This window comes from Trachinotus anak, unplaced genomic scaffold (assembly GCF_046630095.1).
Source record: "Trachinotus anak isolate AG129_WGS33_773 ecotype Australia unplaced genomic scaffold, CSIRO_AGI_Tana_v1 ptg000025l, whole genome shotgun sequence".
In the NCBI taxonomy this organism is placed as follows: Eukaryota; Metazoa; Chordata; class Actinopteri; order Carangiformes; family Carangidae; genus Trachinotus; species Trachinotus anak.
The window spans coordinates 4,471,101-4,488,302 of record NW_027273876.1 but is presented as its reverse complement, the minus strand read 5'-3'; the positions used below and the strand labels follow the sequence as shown (position 1 = coordinate 4,488,302).

The 17,202-nt window shown below is 40.3% G+C and overlaps 1 protein-coding gene across 1 annotated transcript; it reads left to right on the top strand.

Annotated features, from left to right (window-relative positions):
• The first annotated feature begins 1,158 nt into the window (after window positions 1-1,158).
• Window positions 1,159-15,275, top strand: timp2a (TIMP metallopeptidase inhibitor 2a). The gene is made up of 5 exons (XM_071462485.1): window positions 1,159-1,561; window positions 8,562-8,662; window positions 8,759-8,867; window positions 11,640-11,764; window positions 13,143-15,275. The coding sequence occupies exons 1-5, from the start codon at window positions 1,432-1,434 to the stop codon at window positions 13,338-13,340; spliced, it is 663 nt and encodes a 220-aa protein (XP_071318586.1). The 5' UTR covers window positions 1,159-1,431; the 3' UTR covers window positions 13,341-15,275.
• Window positions 15,276-17,202: the final 1,927 nt, after the last annotated feature.

Genomic DNA, 17,202 nt, shown 5'->3' with positions numbered 1-17,202 from the left:
GTAAAAGTTAAAATAATCCATTACAAATAAAAGTCATGCTTTTACAGAAGCTTCAGCAAAGATAAATGCAAAAGTAGAGAGAGAATCCTTTGAGTCTTTTCTTAAGGAGGCAGTTTGGAAGATGGGATCTCATTTGGATCTTATAGGTATATTTCTTTATTGAAGACTGAATTTCTCTGTCCTTTAGTGACTACTTATTTTTATTCATATTAATTTTAGCACTTACTGTATGATGCACAACAGATAATTTCAGTTCATAGCGTAGTAAACAGTATTATAGTTAAATATGGCGCTATATACAATACTGTAAAAAAAATCCCATACTTTTATTTATTTACTTATTTATTTACATTTTTAATTTACTTTTATTAACTATTTCTACAAACGTATTATTATTATATTATTATTATTCTTACCGTATTATAATTAAATGTGGTGCTATTATACAACTACATACAAAAGAAATCCCATGGATACTTTTATTTATTTACATTTATTATTTACTTTTATTAACTATTTCTGCAAATTTATAATTATTATTGTCATTATTATTATTATTATTTTTATTTATCTATTTTTTAATTTTTTATTTTATTTTATTTTATTTATTTTTTTTTATTTTATTTATTTTTTATTTTATTTTATTTTTATTTATTCTATTTATTTTATTAATTAATTTATTTTATTTTTATTTTTATTTTTTTAAATTCTATTTATTTATTTTATTTTATTTTATTTTTATTTTATTTATTTTTTTAAATTTATTTATTCTTATTTTAATTTTATTTATTTATTTATTTTTTTTTTTTTAATTTTATTTATTTTTAATTTTTTAATTTTTTATTCTTATTTTAATTTTATTTATTTTTAATTTTTTAATTTTTTATTCTTATTTTAATTTTATTATTTTTTTTTTTTTAATTTTTTATTCTTATTTTAATTTTATTTTTTAATTTTATTTTATACATATTCTTTAATTTTTATTTATTTATATTTTTATTGTATTTTATTGTAAACATCCATAAATGAAAATCTGTTTACATGCACCGGGCCCTCAGACGGAGGCGGGGGACGCAGCGCCCCCTGCCGGCGCGCCGTCCCCGCCGGGGGGAGGAGTCGTGCGGGCAGCTTTATAAAACCGCCTCGACCCCAGAAAGGAAAACACTCCGGAGCAGACATCAGCCGCTGACACCGACCAGGACACCCCCGGGGCCCCGCCGAGCTCACCGAGTGACCCCAGCTCCGCCGGCGCCGACCGACCGGACCGTCCGGTGCCGTGACGCCGCCAGGTTTCTGCCGGAGAGAAAAGCACCAGGGGAGGGGGAGGCTGCCGCCGCCGCTGGCTCGACAGCTGCAACCTATCTGCGCAGCGCACAGCGACCGAGAGGCTGAAGAGAGAGAGGAAGAAGAAAAACACGGTGTTTGGACAAAATGCCGGTTTCCGTTAACGGCATCCTCTGCACGCTCGCGCTGCTGGTCCTGTGGAGGGCGGAGGAGCTCGCGGAGGCTTGCAGCTGCGCCCCCGTGCACCCGCAGCAGGCTTTCTGCAACGCTGACGTAGGTGAGTACAGCCCCGGGACTGTTGTTGTTGTTGTTGTTGTTGTTTGTTTACCTGGCCCATGTTGCACCAGGCTCCGGCAGGGACGACCGGAGCCTCAGCGGTGGTTGGCCGCCTCCGGTGCTCTCTGATCGGGCGCTCGGGCTGCTGGACACCGCTGGAAAGCCTGGAGGTGGAGGGTGTTGCTCCTCAAGGCCACGGCCCAGACCGTTTGCCTTTGCATTCAGACTGCACACTTGCAGACACGCATTTTTTATTTTATTTTTTATTTATTTATTTATTTGTCATGTCATGTTGACAAGAATAGAGCTCTAAAATACCCAAGAAGCCATTTGGGACACAGGGAAATAAAAATATTTTGCAGGCTCTGAGGAGGCGCACACATCCACAAACACAAACACATGCTCATTTTGATTTAAAGTCCCTGTAGAATTAATTTTAACACAGCAAGAAGGAGTTCAGATTGCACCTTTGTTACTCACTGATGAGTTAATGATGAACTTATCTCCTCTGCTCTCACTGTAATATCTCAGTTTAAACCTCTAGAATCCACAATAAGGGAGCTCCGTTGTTGTATCTCCGGGTGTAGGTGCACTATGTTTGTGTAAGCCAGCGTAACAACCAGGAAGGAGTCCGGTACCATCACTGTACATAATGTCTCAGCTCTGAAGCAGAGTGTGTGTTTACCAGGCTTCACCCTCGGCTGCTCCGGGACGAAGCAGCAGCGTCTCCTGGCTTTTGCAGGGCAACGTGGCACAAGAGAGGGAAAGAGACAAGGAGGGAAAGAGCAGAGAGGAGGACAAGGGATGGAGAGAGTGAGGAGAAAGTTTTAGGAGGGGGGGGATTGAATCTCAACCACAGAATATGTCACACCGCGAGCTTTCCTCCTCCTTTTTTTTTATTTTTTTATTTCCATTCCTGCCTTGTTTCTTCCTGCGAGGGGTGGTGCAGGCAGGAATTACAGGAATGCTGCTGGGATTTTCCCAACTTTGGGACACGCTCATACACACACACACTTTCAGAGTCCTCGTAGACAACTGTGGGCCTGCTGCCGTGCATGGTGGACTCTCCCACACACACACACACACACACACACACACAGTGACATCTGGCTGTCAGTTCAGGGCGTGTTTCAGAGGAAAAAGTAATAAAAGTCACGGTCGAAGTTAAAATATGCATGGTATCCCTGAGAACGAGAGAGTTCAGACCACACTACTCTGGCTGCATCTTCCCTTCCTTCTTTTACACACGCACAAGTGTGTGTGTGTTTGCAGATGTGATGTATCTGTGTAATTTCATATTGCAAAAGGACAACTGTACTTTCAGGTGTGACTCAATCTCTCGCTGAGGTGGCAGGTAATCAGAGACAGGATGTCTCTGAGCAGAGGTGTGTTTGCGTTTCGTGCGTGCTCGTGTTGTTTTCAAAGGGTGTGTGAGTCAATAAGGCTTTTGTCAGCTCTTGCACAGGAGGGGAGGATGATGCTCATTAAAGGCCGCGCAGACCACAAAAACGGCAACAATGGCCGATGTCATTGTCCGGCGAAGATTTCAGGATGACGCTGTGGCTTCTGGTGGATCTGAAAACTCCCATCTGCTGCAAGAAACACCCAGATAGGACACCGCAGAGGGAGAGGAGAGGCAGGGCTGAGATGGGTTTTGCAGGTTTGCAAAGAGCAGAGAGTCAGAATAGAGTTGGTCGGTTGTTGGGTCGCCCAGAATGTGCATGTAGGCAACAACAAAGCGACACTGTCAACAGTTATGTAGCCTGACAATTGAGATTTGTTTGGGTGAAATGGGATCCCACTCTTTGCTTGTTCACACAGAGTGTACTTGCAGAAACCAGCAACATGAGCGTGTGTGTGTGTGTGTGTGTGTGTGTGTGTCACCTTCTGTTTTTCATGCTAACTGATGCTCAGGGTCAGACCACAGGCCGTAAAAATCGAGCAGTGTCATGCAGTTACCACACAATTACACACACGCACACATGTACAGAGACAAACATCCTCTTTTCATATAAATCTGGTGCCCACAAAGGGGAACTTCCCCGCAGCCCTACCCAGTCAGACTGTCCTGAGGCTGGGCGGTGTGGAAGACCAGCGTCACCCTGCTGTCTGCAGGAAAACAGCAGTGGACATGCGACGACACATGCACACCGACCCTGCACGTCTCCATTTATGGAAACACAGACATGTTTTCTTCATGAAAAGTACTTAGCATCCATCATAAGAAAAACAGCGTCTCGAAAAAACCAAAACCTCAAGTTGCTCTGTTGAAAATAAATCAGAGTCAGACTCGGGGTGTTTGAATGAGCCTGATGGATGCAGCTGGATTACTTTATATCAGCTGGTATATGTATTTAAAGTGTGTTTTCATATGAATTTGTGCAAGGTTCCCTCTGATATGGTTCATAAAAACTTGTCACAAAGAACATGAGTTAAAATATATTTTATAACTGATCAATAAACTTGAAACAATAATAGTAAATTCTGACCAGGAAACTTCACTGAAAATTGAAGCTGCATTCGCTGATTTTCATACCAGTTATTACGCTATCGCAGTTCTCCTCAGCTTTTAGGCGTCTTTCAGCTCATTGTTTCTGTTTTCCAGCCGTCAAATGTGCTGTTTTGATTCGCTGTCACTGCTGTCATTTTCAGCAGGTGGCAGCCGTTTTAGTGCTGCTTTAAATGTTGAAGCCGGCTCAACGGTTTGATTTGTCGATGCACACAAAATTAATTTAAAGCGATTTTAAATAGATAAAAGTGCCAGACATTCTTTAACTTCTGCTTCTCAAATTTGAGGATTTGCTGCTTTTCTCACTTTTATATCATTGTAAATTGAGTTCTCTTGTCCGTTGCACTGTTAGCAGGCAAAAAACAAACAATTTGAAGATGTCACCTTGGGCTGTCTGGGAAATTTTATCGGGCATTTTTCACAATTTTCTGACAAACATTTGAAGCTAATGTTGGTCAATAATATTATCCTGGTGATCACCTTGGTTGTTGGTCTGTCTGTCGTGCAGCTCCAGTACCTGTGTTATGAAGACCTCTCAAAGGAACCGAGTGCTTTCTTTCATCTTCGCTGCACAGGTCTTCTTACAGATGTTGCCAGAGGTTCATGAGCGCCAGCTGAATTGAGTTTGAAGGCGGTTCGTCTCTGTTCAAATGACAGGTTAAACAGAGGGCCCACATACGTCTGGAGCTGAGCAAACCACACCAGGAAAGTCGGAGATGATTTGGTGGTCGCTGGACTATGAAAAAAGAAATGGATAGTCATGCGGTGGATTGAACGGGTGGGGGGGGGGGGGCACTTAGGATGTGGTGTGTGTGTTCATATGGGGTTTGCATGGAAAACATTGCGTAGTGCAACTGATACGCATGTATAAGTCATTAAGCGTCGCCCTGGACGGGAGGGTAGGGGAGCAGGCAAAATGTGGGTCAGCTGGTGGTTTATGGAGGGGGCTCCTGGTTGCTGATTGACTGCTGGTGATCAGACGACGTTGGGATCAATCTGCGGTGAAGCTCCGCCTGCAGACCCCTGGTAGTCGTGCTAATTTAACATCACGCTGTGTAGTCTCCTTCCTCCGCAACACGCTGTTTAGACTGCACAGGATCATCCGCTCTGGCTTTATTGCAGGGGGAAGCTGAGAGGTAAACATGTCTGCAACAAGGAGGTAGACAGATAAGCTCTCATAATAGCAATCCATTGTGAATAGCAGGGTAATTTCCCCTCAGTATTGTGTCCTGCTGCTGATTCTTTGCTCATTAGTTTGTGGCTCAGAATGAGGTCAGGAAATGAGAGCGGAAAAACTGGGAGGAATGCAGGAGAGAGCGCCAGCCAGGTATACTGCTGCGTGTGTGTGTTTATGTGTGTACTCTGGCTGCCGCTGCGTATTTGCATAAGCATCAGAGTGGAACCTAAATGCAGAGGTTTGCTTGTGAGAAACTAGGGTTAGTTTCTCTGAAGCACTGAATGACTTTATCAACGCTGATAATGCTTCCATTCGATATCCTTCTGATAAAAACCTGGGTGTCTGAATGTTAATCTCCAAATCAACAAATCTGTTATAGAACCTTTTATCTCCTCCTTCTTTTTACCAGAAGTAAATCAAACCTCCAGTTAGTCATCTATCTAAACTTTAATCTGTTCTTTAACGTTGCTGAAACTGGCATTTATTTAAATTCTTTAGGCCACACGGGGGCAGCAGAACAAGCTGTGAACACAACTTTGACCAATTATCATCATGAAGGTGTAAAGAAACAGTTTACACCACCATCCCATGACTGAAGTATTAGCGGTCGTTCTGACTTTTGCGGCCACCTGAAGAATGCCGAACAATCAGGGACAGGTTGTGCTACAAAAAAATGCTTGTACGACAAAGTGTTTATAGTTTTTCCAAACAGCCTCGGGCAGATGGATGGAGAGGACGGGGCCCCAGCGTTGTTTAAATATGGAGATAACAGCACTCATTTTCTGACAGGAAGACATTCATAGTGTTTCATTAGTTGTTCATGGGAATAGTTACAGAGACAGTTGTGTGACAGATGTTTCAGAAAATTACAGAAGTTGTCAGACACATCTCTTCCAGTTTAAAGAGGAAGGATGTTTCCAAATCTAGTGGCGTCTTCATTCTCTTTTTTTATCTCTGGTTTTGGTCTCCACCAACTCTGTGGGGATATATATCTGTCTCTTTAGATGCTAAATGCTGCACTGTGTTCACCAGCTAGTGGCTGAGTGTGTCTGTCTGATGTTTGGTGCTGAGCAGGAGGTGTACAGTGGGATTTTCAAGCCTTTAATTTGAAAACAGATGCCTGTGTGCGTCTGAAGAGTGAGATGAAAGTTGCCGGCTGCAAAAACCAAAACAAGGAGCTGAAAGACACTAAAACACTGAGAGACTGCAGTCTGGTGATAATTCTCTGTAGGATTGTCATTACAAATTACATTTCATTTGATTCATTGTTTATTTGAAGATATTGATTTAAATCAGCTTTAAAATTGTGGAAAGTGAAACCTCATTTAAATACTGCATTCAGATTTGATAAAATTATTTTTCTTCTCCACTAATTCAAGTGTTATCATTAAATTTTAGTTTTTTACACTGTGCAACCAAAAAAAAGTCATTTAAACATGTTTTAGAACAAAGCGATGGGCACTTTTCACCTATTTCATTTTTATTTCATGTTATCAACAAAAGAAAATAATCTGCTGATTCATTGATAATGTAAATAACCACTGGTTGCAGCACCACATGCTTGCCGGGTCAGAAAATTGATCAATATGTATTTTGATGGCTGATGAATAATTTAAGTAATTTATCAAACACAAATTTCAAACATTTACTAGAAAATCTAAGGATTTTCTGTTTTAGATCATCGTCAAATTATTATTTTTTGGGTTTTTTGGTTTATTTGGATCATTTTCTTCTGATATTTTAGACTAAATGATTAATTGTTAATGAAAATAACCATTAACTCCAGTCCCAAGTTACTGGTGCAGAAAAGCATGCGTCTTGGAGCAGGGGGAAGAATAAAGAGGGGAAAAGGAAGTAACGAGGGAAGGAGCAGAAAAACGAGAGACGTTATAAACTCTGGGAGCCATGAACCCCCATAGTTGTGTCTGCTCCAAACCATTAACTGAACCCAAGGGTGTAAGAGCAACAGCAGTAGACTGTGTGTGTGTGTGTGTGTGTGTGTGTGTGTGTGTGTGTGTGTGTGTGTGTGTGTTTATCTACGTGTCCTCTGTTCCTGCTTATTTTATGTTTTTTTTTCTCTCTCTCTATTGCTCATATTTTCCATTCTGAATAAATGTCCTAAGCATAGCTGAAGCTTGATGTAGTCAGTCAGGCCATTTAAACACATCACACACACACACACACACACACACACACGGTGAGAAACATGCCTCTGGCCAAGTCTTTCTCTGTATATCAGCTTCCAAGTTGTATTCTTATTCCTTAATTCTGCTCCTTTGACGGTTTCCTGCTCGTGTTTGGAAGCAGGAGTGTTTGTGTTGCAGGCCAAGCACCAATGGAAACCTTTAGTTTGGGTTTTCATTGACTGGACTCCTGTAGATGCCGGAGCTCGTGTTGTTGTCAGTGCCATGCCTCAGTGTGGTATGTGCACATGAGAACTCAGGCAGCTCTTGTTGTTGTTGTGGCTGCCGTCCATCTGGACTTTTTTTTAGCCTGGGAGGTGGTGGATAAGAATCTGGGGCTTGGTTGATGATTCAGCAGCATCAGCTCTCAGTGGAATCAAGTCATGATGTTATGATCACATCTTTAGAGCTGAGGCGACAAGTTCAGTAGGTCTGCGACTGATCGTCATTTTCATTATTGTTCAATCTGACAATTTATCCCTCGATTCATCAGATTAATTATTTGGTCTGTAAAACATCATTTTGCTTTAAAAACATGAATTAAAAGAGTAATTGATTCTCGGAATAGTTGCAGCTGTAACACTGATTAATCACTCAGCCGATAGGGGGAAAAATAATCAGCAAAAATTTTGATTATCAAAAGTTTTTTTTTTTGTTTTTATTTCAAGCAAAAACGCCAAACATTTGCTGCTGTCAGTTTCTATGTTGTCTTTCACATCATTTTAAACACAGTTTCTTCGGGATTTGAACTGTTGAAGACATCAATATGTGATTTGTGAATTTTTTTTTTTTTCATGTTTTTCTCAACCGAACAACTGATTAAACAGGAAAATAATCTGTCATCAATAATAAATATAATTTTTAGTTCCAACCCAACATATCTTATTACGTTTAGGGCTGCAACAATAGTTGATTAATTGATTAGTTGATCGACAGAAACAAATATTTGTCATTATCAATCAGTACAGCCTCTTAAACACGAGGATTTCCTGCTTTTCTCTGTTTTCTACTAATACTTTTCTACTATTTTCTGACATTTTACAGACAAATTGAGAAAATGATTAATCAATGATAAAAAATATTTGTTACTTGCAGAGATCTGACACCGTGTTCTTCTCTGTTTCCCGAACAGTGATTCGAGCAAAGGTGGTGGGAGAGAGAGAGGTGGATTCAGGGAACGATATCTACGGGAACCCCATCAAGAGGATCCAGTATGAGGTCAAACAGATCAAGGTGAGAACAGAAGCATTTTGGTCAAAAGGGGTTTTATGTTCAGACAGTGACTCCTCCCTCCTGACCTCTGACCCCCTGTCTGTGCTTTTGTTCCAGATGTTCAAGGGGCCTAACCAGGACATCGAGGCGGTCTTCACCGCCCCTATGTCCGCCGTCTGTGGTGTCACCCTGGATGCCACTGGCAAGAAGGAGTATCTGATCTCAGGTCTGTATAAGTTATTTAGTCTTGTCTGTAGTGAAAACAATGCACCAAGTTTCTGGAGTGAATGTCCCATTTGGTCACCTTCACCTTTAAGTCAATAAAGAATCAGCATTTTGGGAAATACAGAGATCGATGTGGTTCTCAATTCCATGCATTAAGTATGAAGCTAGAGCTTGTAGCTTAGCATAAAGACAATGTAAACATGAGGGAGGTGATAGCATTAACATTAATTAACATGTTATATCTTGTTTGTTTGATCCACACACAAGCAGAAGTGAGAACACAATAAGTTGTGGTTATATGACCGGGTTTCTTGCTGGAACTATTTCTCTACTTCTTGTTCTTACACCTGTTTTTGTACAGATTCAACAAAACTGTTAATTAGTTTGAGAAGCTGGTTGGTGGATTTATCATCTTTGGACAGAACCAGGCTAGCTGTTTCCCTCTTTTTCCAATCTTTATGCTAAGCTAAGCTAACTGGCTGCAGAACGTTGTGTCATACTCAACCATATGAACTCAGTTGCAAAAGAGCATGAACTTTTAATGATGTAAATATTTGGGTCATTTCTCCAAATATTTGTTATTATTCATATCAGCTTCTCAAGTGAAAGGAATTTCTGCTTTTTATGTTTCATTTCTTTGTAAATAGTATTGTAAATATTAACACATTACCTTGAGCTTTGGTAATTTGTGATTACAAATTTTTGACATTTTATATCCCAAGAGAAGAGTTGACTAATATACAAATACTCAATCGACCAAGCGTCCAGAGGTCTATAATGCAAACCGAGTTAACTGTAACATGCTTGCTTTAATTCTGCTTATTACTTTTACTTTGTTGCATGACATTCTTCTCTACCTTCATACTTCTTGTGTCTTAAATATCAAAACAATTACCCAAAAAATACCCACTAGAGGTGTAAAGAAGGGAAACCAAGTAACTGGAATCTTAAGTGAGAAAATAAAATTTGTACTGTATTTCAACATAAAATAATACAAGTACAGTGATTGCTTTCCCTTTAGGAGATGATATGGAGATGTGAGAAAACTTGCTGTGTTGCTTTAAGCTGCTGTTTTGCACAAGTTTTCAGTTTCGGTGAGAAAACCTAAGATTGAACAAATAAACAAAAAGTGAAAGAGCAGATGGTCGGACAGATAGGAAAGCAACAGACAGATAATCAGATACAGACGTGCAGGTGTGAGCAGCTGGGCAGACAAACATGAGGTTGGATAAAGACTAACATGCCATTTTGTGTGTTGGAGGAGTAACTGTTTATGTTATTATGGGTAATGATACGCTGCTGACTAAACTGTGGAAACTGGGAGTGACCTTGTCTGTCGTCTCGGGCTCTCAGGAGATGTAAATGTACGAACTGTTTAGCTCGTTCTCCCTGCTGGAGGTGAGATGACCATGAAATTAAAGTGTAATATTTCACTCTGCAAGATAATAGCCTCAGGGGAGCATTTTCTATTCGTCTGGATGAACTGTGCCTCAGTGACTGTCTATGACCCTGTATTCACATTTACTTTCACAGATGGATTCTTGAGGCTGTATTTTTATATCTGCATAGCTGTTCTTGTGATTAGTTGCATGAGATAAGTAACCTTAAAGCAGCTGTAGCAGTATTTTATCAGTATAGTATCAGTTTGGTGGGTCACATTGGCTCCGCTTGGCTTTACAGTGCAAGATAGTTGCTGGAGGCAAAAAACAGAGCAAAAAAGCGAGTGAATGTGGAGTGAATAGATTCATCAAGAAGAAAACACAGCTCCAAATTAACGCTGATGTTGCTCCATATTGGCTGGATGTGTAAATAAGCAAATGTTTGCTAGTTTCGTTTTGTTTGTTCGCGCCATTCTTCAGCTTTAAAGGTGATAATGTCGATGTTATGGCCAAATGTTGTTGCAGGTTTAAAGCAAAAGATCTACTTATTCACTTTCATCGTTTTCTGTCAGTTAAATATGAAGCTACAGCCGGGAGACAGTTAGCTTAGCTTAGCATAAAACTGGAAACAGTGATTGTGATTGCGAGCGGCACAGGCTGTCGGCAGCAGAATGAGACATAGTACAGCGAGTAGAGGAGACACAGAGGACCATGATGTCATGCATGCTCTGGTTTCCCCATTGCAGACAGAGATGCACCCGCAAACACTCGCCCCTAATTACATAGAGTTGTAAGGAGAGGAACTGCTGAAGCCAGCATTTCCTGTCTCTCAGACTCTTTTTTTTTTTTTTTTCAAGAGATGTAGGACTTGAACAGTGAGAAGTTAAGTTTCTACCGAGCAGGGCATCTTTTAAAATGACTCATCCTCTCTTTTAGTTTGAAGGGTTAACAGTTGGAAGAGTTGCAGTGAAATGTGAGTCAGTCCCGTCTGCGAGGACATCCTGTGAAGACTTCAACATGTTGAGAATTGCTCTGCAGACAGATAGTGGTGGAGTGAAGAGGACACAGCCTCAGCAGATCTGTAAACTCAAGTTGAAAAATCTTCTTGTTTTGACTGCTGCTACCCGTGCGTGAAACAAACTCCAGTTTTCATGAGGACAGGTGGTCTGTGTTGTTGCCTGAAGGCACCAGTCTGAGAAGTAACGGATCTTATCAGTTTTACTTGTGAATCCGATGTTTATTGTTTGAGTTTTTGTCCAATGAAAACATTTCTACTGATGCGTGAGGAGCTGGGTGTTAGTCTTCTCCGGTATGTATGATCTTGTTATGTCTGAATTTTCTGTCACATGTCTGTCATTGTGATGCTTTTTTATCGCCGTTCTGTTCTTCTACAGGCAAGGCCGAGGGCAGCGGGCGCATGCATGTGACCCTGTGTGATTACATCATGCCCTGGGACTCCTTGAGCACCACCCAGAAGAAGAGCCTCAGCCAGCGCTACCAGATGGGCTGTGACTGCAAGGTAAGGCCTCGGAAGGCCGTCTGTGTGTACGGGTTATCTTCCAGACTTCAAACAAGAAAACAGACTGCAGTTTGCAAAACCAGACATAACAGGCAAAGAGAGATGAGACATGAGCCAGAACATAAACAAGCAACCATCTTTTATTCAGTAAACATTCAATTCTAGGGACTATTTCCTGACCTGGCAGAGTAAGCTGAGACCTCAGGAAGTCACTGGTCCCTCCAATAAACATCCAAGAAACCACAACTAGTTTTTGTGTAGATTACACAAACAAGATATAACGTGTTAATTAGCTTCAGCTCTGGGCAAAAATGTGAACGAGCAAATTGTATTTAATGTTCTTGTACATCAGACAACAATTAACGCTTGAAAGATTGGTTTCCTCCGATAAGTGACAAAAGGGTTTTATAGAAAAATGATTTCTTAAAGTTGTTATCCTTAAGATTTCACTCCTGGTTGATTTGGTAACAACAGCAAACACCTTGAGCAGCTTCTTTTGTCAGAAACAACTGTATCGGTTTACAGCGCAGCCAAACAAATTAATGTCTCTTTTAATAAGGAACGTTTTTCATCATTTGCCTCATAAACAAAATATGAGCAACCATGATGTGGTTTTAATGCTTCACACAGCACAGGGTGTTTTCCCACACAACAACAGGGCACAGTGAAGTTGATTGCCTTGTTGTACCTGTGGCTGCTTGTTCTTGCCTGGACACATTCGTCTTGAACCCTTGCAGCCAGCATTAACAAACACATTGCATTTCCTGTGGTTATGTCACAATAAAAGCCACCCAGGGTTTCACCAGTGCAAAGCAGCAGCAGTACAATAAACCGTTTGAATGAGCAGTAACTTGTGAATGAGCAGTAAACAGAAAGGCTGTTCTATCAGTGAGATCTATGAGGAAATGATGCTGGATTGCCTGCATGCTTCAGTTTCCTCAGAATCCTTGTTCTTAGGCAATTTGAATCCAACACTTCTTTTACCAATGAAATCACTATATAGAGAGATAATTACCAAATGCCAATACATTGAATAGAATGGCTATTATGGAAACGAACCTAAACTTAAATAACAAAATCCGATGCCATGAAAGTTTTGAGGATTATAACTTTGAAATAAGGTATCAAGATCGTCCTGTGATGTTTGTTACCCATTTTTCTGTCTCTTTTAAAGGTCCCACGTTGTATAAAGTGAGATTCTCATGTCTTTTTTGATTATAAAGCAGGTCTAGGTTCTATATTAATATTGTGAAAGTATCAAAGCCTCAGTCCACAGAGAAATACAACGAGCCGTCAGGACTCTGCCCAGTTTTAACAATAACAATGAAATACACTGTTGACTTTAATTTAAGGGAGATTGTTTTGTGTGTGTCTGCAGATTGTGCGCTGTCCCTCTTTGCCCTGTGAGATCTCGGCTCCTGAGGAGTGTCTTTGGACAGACCTGATGATCGAGAAGCAGGTGCACGGACGCCAGGCCAACCACTACGCCTGTGTGAAGAGGGCGGACGGCTCCTGCTCCTGGTACCGTGGCGTCGCACCGCCCAAGAAGGAGTTCCTGGACGCCGAGGACCCCTAGTCGCTTGGCACGCCTGACTGCCCACTGCACAGCCTGACGAAAATAAATGTAAACGATTCCATTGAAATGACATAATAACAACATCAGGCAAAGTGATTTTTGATAAAAAAAGCAAAGCTAATGTAACTGAAATTACCCGCTGGTCTGAAAACAATCTCTTTGTATTTGTTGTCCGTAAGCATTTCAGTCAGAGTCAGCAACATGAAGCCACTTTCAACCTCAACATTGCTCAACATTAACTGAGTCTGAAGAGGCTCAGAGGTTGTTCTCAGACACAGCGTCTCTGTTAAAAACAAATAAAATAGCATCATGAGAAATAGACTGGTCGAGTGATGATGTAACTTCCTCCTGAGGCTGGCGTCAGGAGGATATAAATTCTCGTTGAGACAGAGCACTTCCTGCCCGGCAAAGCTCTTTAACAGCTCTGCTCTCCAACTCCACAATCAATCCCCGATCTATGGACGATCATTCGTTACCCATCGTGTTTCTACTTTTATTACCTCATTCTCCATTTTATTCCAAAGCCAAATTCCAAGTTGCCTTTTTTTAAATGATTGTCTCCCTCTCTGCAAACACTATTAGTTACTGCTTCTCTCATCTTCTCTGCTGGGAACTGTTTGGCCGCCGGTGACATCGGACGCCCACGGCATGTTTTTTTATTTTTTTATTACTGTTTCTTTAAAAAGAACATGATTCATCTTGCATGGCTGATATGTTCTGGTTTCATTTGGTGAAAACCTTTTCCTGTAGTGATTTTTTTAACAGCAGCCCGCGACCGTCGCAGGCCTCACTGGACCAGTCTATGCCGTGTGAAGATGAGCGCTCTAAATTTAAACCTGCTTGTGAGGTAAAAACAACACCTCTTCACTTGCCCCACAGTCCAATCAGAAAAATCCCTAATTTCTCACTCTTCCTCCTCCTTCCTTCTTCAGATCCTCACCTCTCTCCCTCGTTATCCCCACTATGTAGCTGTACAGTACCTATGCATATACTTTTGTTGTTACTTGATAATTATTATTTACTGCATTAGAACTAGATTTGCACTTTTTGAGGATGAGTTCCAGTAAAGACAAGAGCCTGAACACTCTGATGTGACAGTTATTATCTTTCGCCCAGACCGACAGATCCACCTCAGGTGCAGATTTCGCCTATTTTGAGTGCTTTTGGTGACCCATATTCACAAACGCAAGCTTATTCTTGCTATCTTTGTCATAACAGATAAAATAGTATTTGCAGTGAAAGAAAAACAAAAAAAAAAGAAAAAGGCGTGTGAGAGGTTCAGATATAAGGGATCTTTTTGCAGATTTTATGTGTGAAAGAGAAACAAAAACAGCTTGTGGGATGTTACTTCAGTGTCTTTGTATTCTCTGTTGATTGTAAATGCAAACAGCAGTTTTCATGATTTGCCAATATACTCTCACAGACATTTCATCTCATGAGTAATAAGGTCTTTACACGCTTAATGTTAGCTTCGACTCGTCTTTCCTGCTCCTCCCAATTATTAATGAAAGCTTTATCGCTGTCCTAGAAAGCAAGTTACTCAATCGAAGTTTACAGTGCTGTTTTATACACCTCAAGCTACATTAACAAAAAAAATATATATATGATGGAGTATTAGAGGCATAATTTAAAAGTAAACTCTTTCCATTTTCCATTACTTTGTATTTTTTCAGTGTTATTATTATACCTGTCATGATTTTTGTGTGTTCTCGCTGTCTATGTCTACGATGTCTTTAGCTGTAGTGTTGAGTTGAGAAGGTCCTCTTGCGCTGGAGTAACGTGAGAGTGAGAGAGATTAATCCTTTTTGGAGAGAAATGAGAAATGGGTACCTTGTGTGAATAGAGGACTGTGCATGTGTTTGATGCTTTGTGTAAGTCCGGGCGAAGGACAAAAATATTCAGTATTATCAAATAAAAACCACACGTTTGAAAGAACCAGTGCTGGCTGTGAGTCATTTGACTGTTGATATGTTTTGGATTTTGGTGAAGGGATGTCGGCTTTATTGATTTCATTAGATCACATTCACTTGAACCTGACAAATGAGAGTCTCCTCAGGCTGTTAAGTATGGAGTAATTAAATAATTACAATAATACATAATGAAATACATAATATAAATTCAAATAAAATACATAATGTAACCATGAAATTGTAAAATAATCCATTAAATTTATTTCACACTGCTTCTTTTTTACAATTATAGATTACTGATCATCATGCAATTGTGTACAAACATTTACAGTCTCCAGATGATAAATCCTCATGGTTTGATGATTCCCTGACATTTCCTCTAGCGCCACCATGAGGTTGAGCTTTGTGGTTTCAGCCATGAAAATATTTTTGTCCCCCTCAGGATGAACTCCAATAACCTCTTGGTCCAATACTTTAAATTACATTCTCACCAGCTGTATTTTAATGCTAATTACCACATGTTATTATGCTGATAAACTAAGACTTGACTTTATACTTGCCAAACATCAGCATGTTAGCATAATGTTATAATATGTATCTTGGAGCACTGTTGCAGACTCTTGTTGTTGCATTCCAGCAGTTTTCCCTTCAAAATGTCCTCTTCCCCATATTTTTTCATTTTTTATTTTACAACCCCATTTTTCCAGTGATCATTTTATTGCCACTTAATTCATGATGAATGTCTTTATCTGTCCATCGAGGAAACGGGCCAGAGACAGCGTGTACTCGGCTGCTGCTTTGGCCTGAACAGACAGTCACATAACCATCTCTGTCCTGTTCATCATGAATGACAATCAAAACATGATGAATATAGTGGCGTTATGAAATAAAATAATCACTGGGAAAATGGTGGACTGACAGACCACTGAGCCAAGCCACTAGCTGGGATAGAAATCACCAACAATAAAGCAGAAGCAGAAGGAAATAATGTTTTATACTGATAATATGAGTTTTAAAGATACATCGGATTAATCCCCTATTGTATGGATATAAATGTTATCTTTATATAATTATTATTTATATCATAATATTTATTTATTTTAAAGCCCTATAAATACATCCATTAGAATTGTTAATGCCTTTAGGCAGTTGTTCCCAAACTTTCACATCAAGGGCCCCTAAACTGACACAAATTAGACCACGGACCCCCATTTGATAAAACCAAAAAAGTCATATTCTGCCTTTGCGTTATTTATGGATGGAATTATAGGGAAAATAAATTATTCCCCAGTTGTTAGGGACCCCCAGGAGCTCCCTCATGGTCCACTGGGGGTCCCCAGACCCCACTTTGACAGGAATTGCCTTAAGGGAATAAAATGTTGCTGCCCAAAAAAACAAAAACACATAATCTGGAGGACAGTTGCTTAATTCTTCACATTTCATTGAGTGTCAGCTTTGACCTCCAAACCTGTCTAATATTGGGATGTTAAGCGAACTTGACCTTCATTTGGCTGCTGTTAATTTCCCACTTTGGATGTGAGAGCGGAGTAGAGAGGCTGTGTTGGGAGAAGGGCAGACAAATACGCTTAAATAGATGTGGTAATCGACTCAACTAGGAAAATATTTGAGAAATGTGCAAGCTGAGCCCAGACCGGGCGGTTTTGTCATCTCTGTTCATTCTCTCCTCAGTAATGTCAAACAGGATCATAATAATCATCCGGTGTCAGAGGGGAACTCACTTCTTCCTACATGGAGCTTTAATTTGGACGCTCTGAGGTCAGGTCACTGATAATGACAGAGAGTATGAATATAAGTATATTTAGGTGAAGTGGACCGATGCAGCGTGTCAGCGAGCGTCGTTTGTCCCTTCTCTTGAACCTACGTTCTGTTTTTGACTTCTTCCTTTGTGTTTGACACCAGTTGGGTAATTCTCAAGTACGTGAGGTCTCTGA

Bases quoted from the DNA above. Each gene is read 5' to 3' on its own strand.
- timp2a (XM_071462485.1), top strand. From the start codon at position 1,432: ATGCCGGTTTCCGTTAACGGCATCCTCTGCACGCTCGCGCTGCTGGTC. The intron at 1,562-8,561 runs GTGAGTACAGCC...TTTCCCGAACAG, and splicing joins TTTCTGCAACGCTGACGTAG to TGATTCGAGCAAAGGTGGTG. The intron at 8,868-11,639 runs GTCTGTATAAGT...GTTCTTCTACAG, and splicing joins GAAGGAGTATCTGATCTCAG to GCAAGGCCGAGGGCAGCGGG.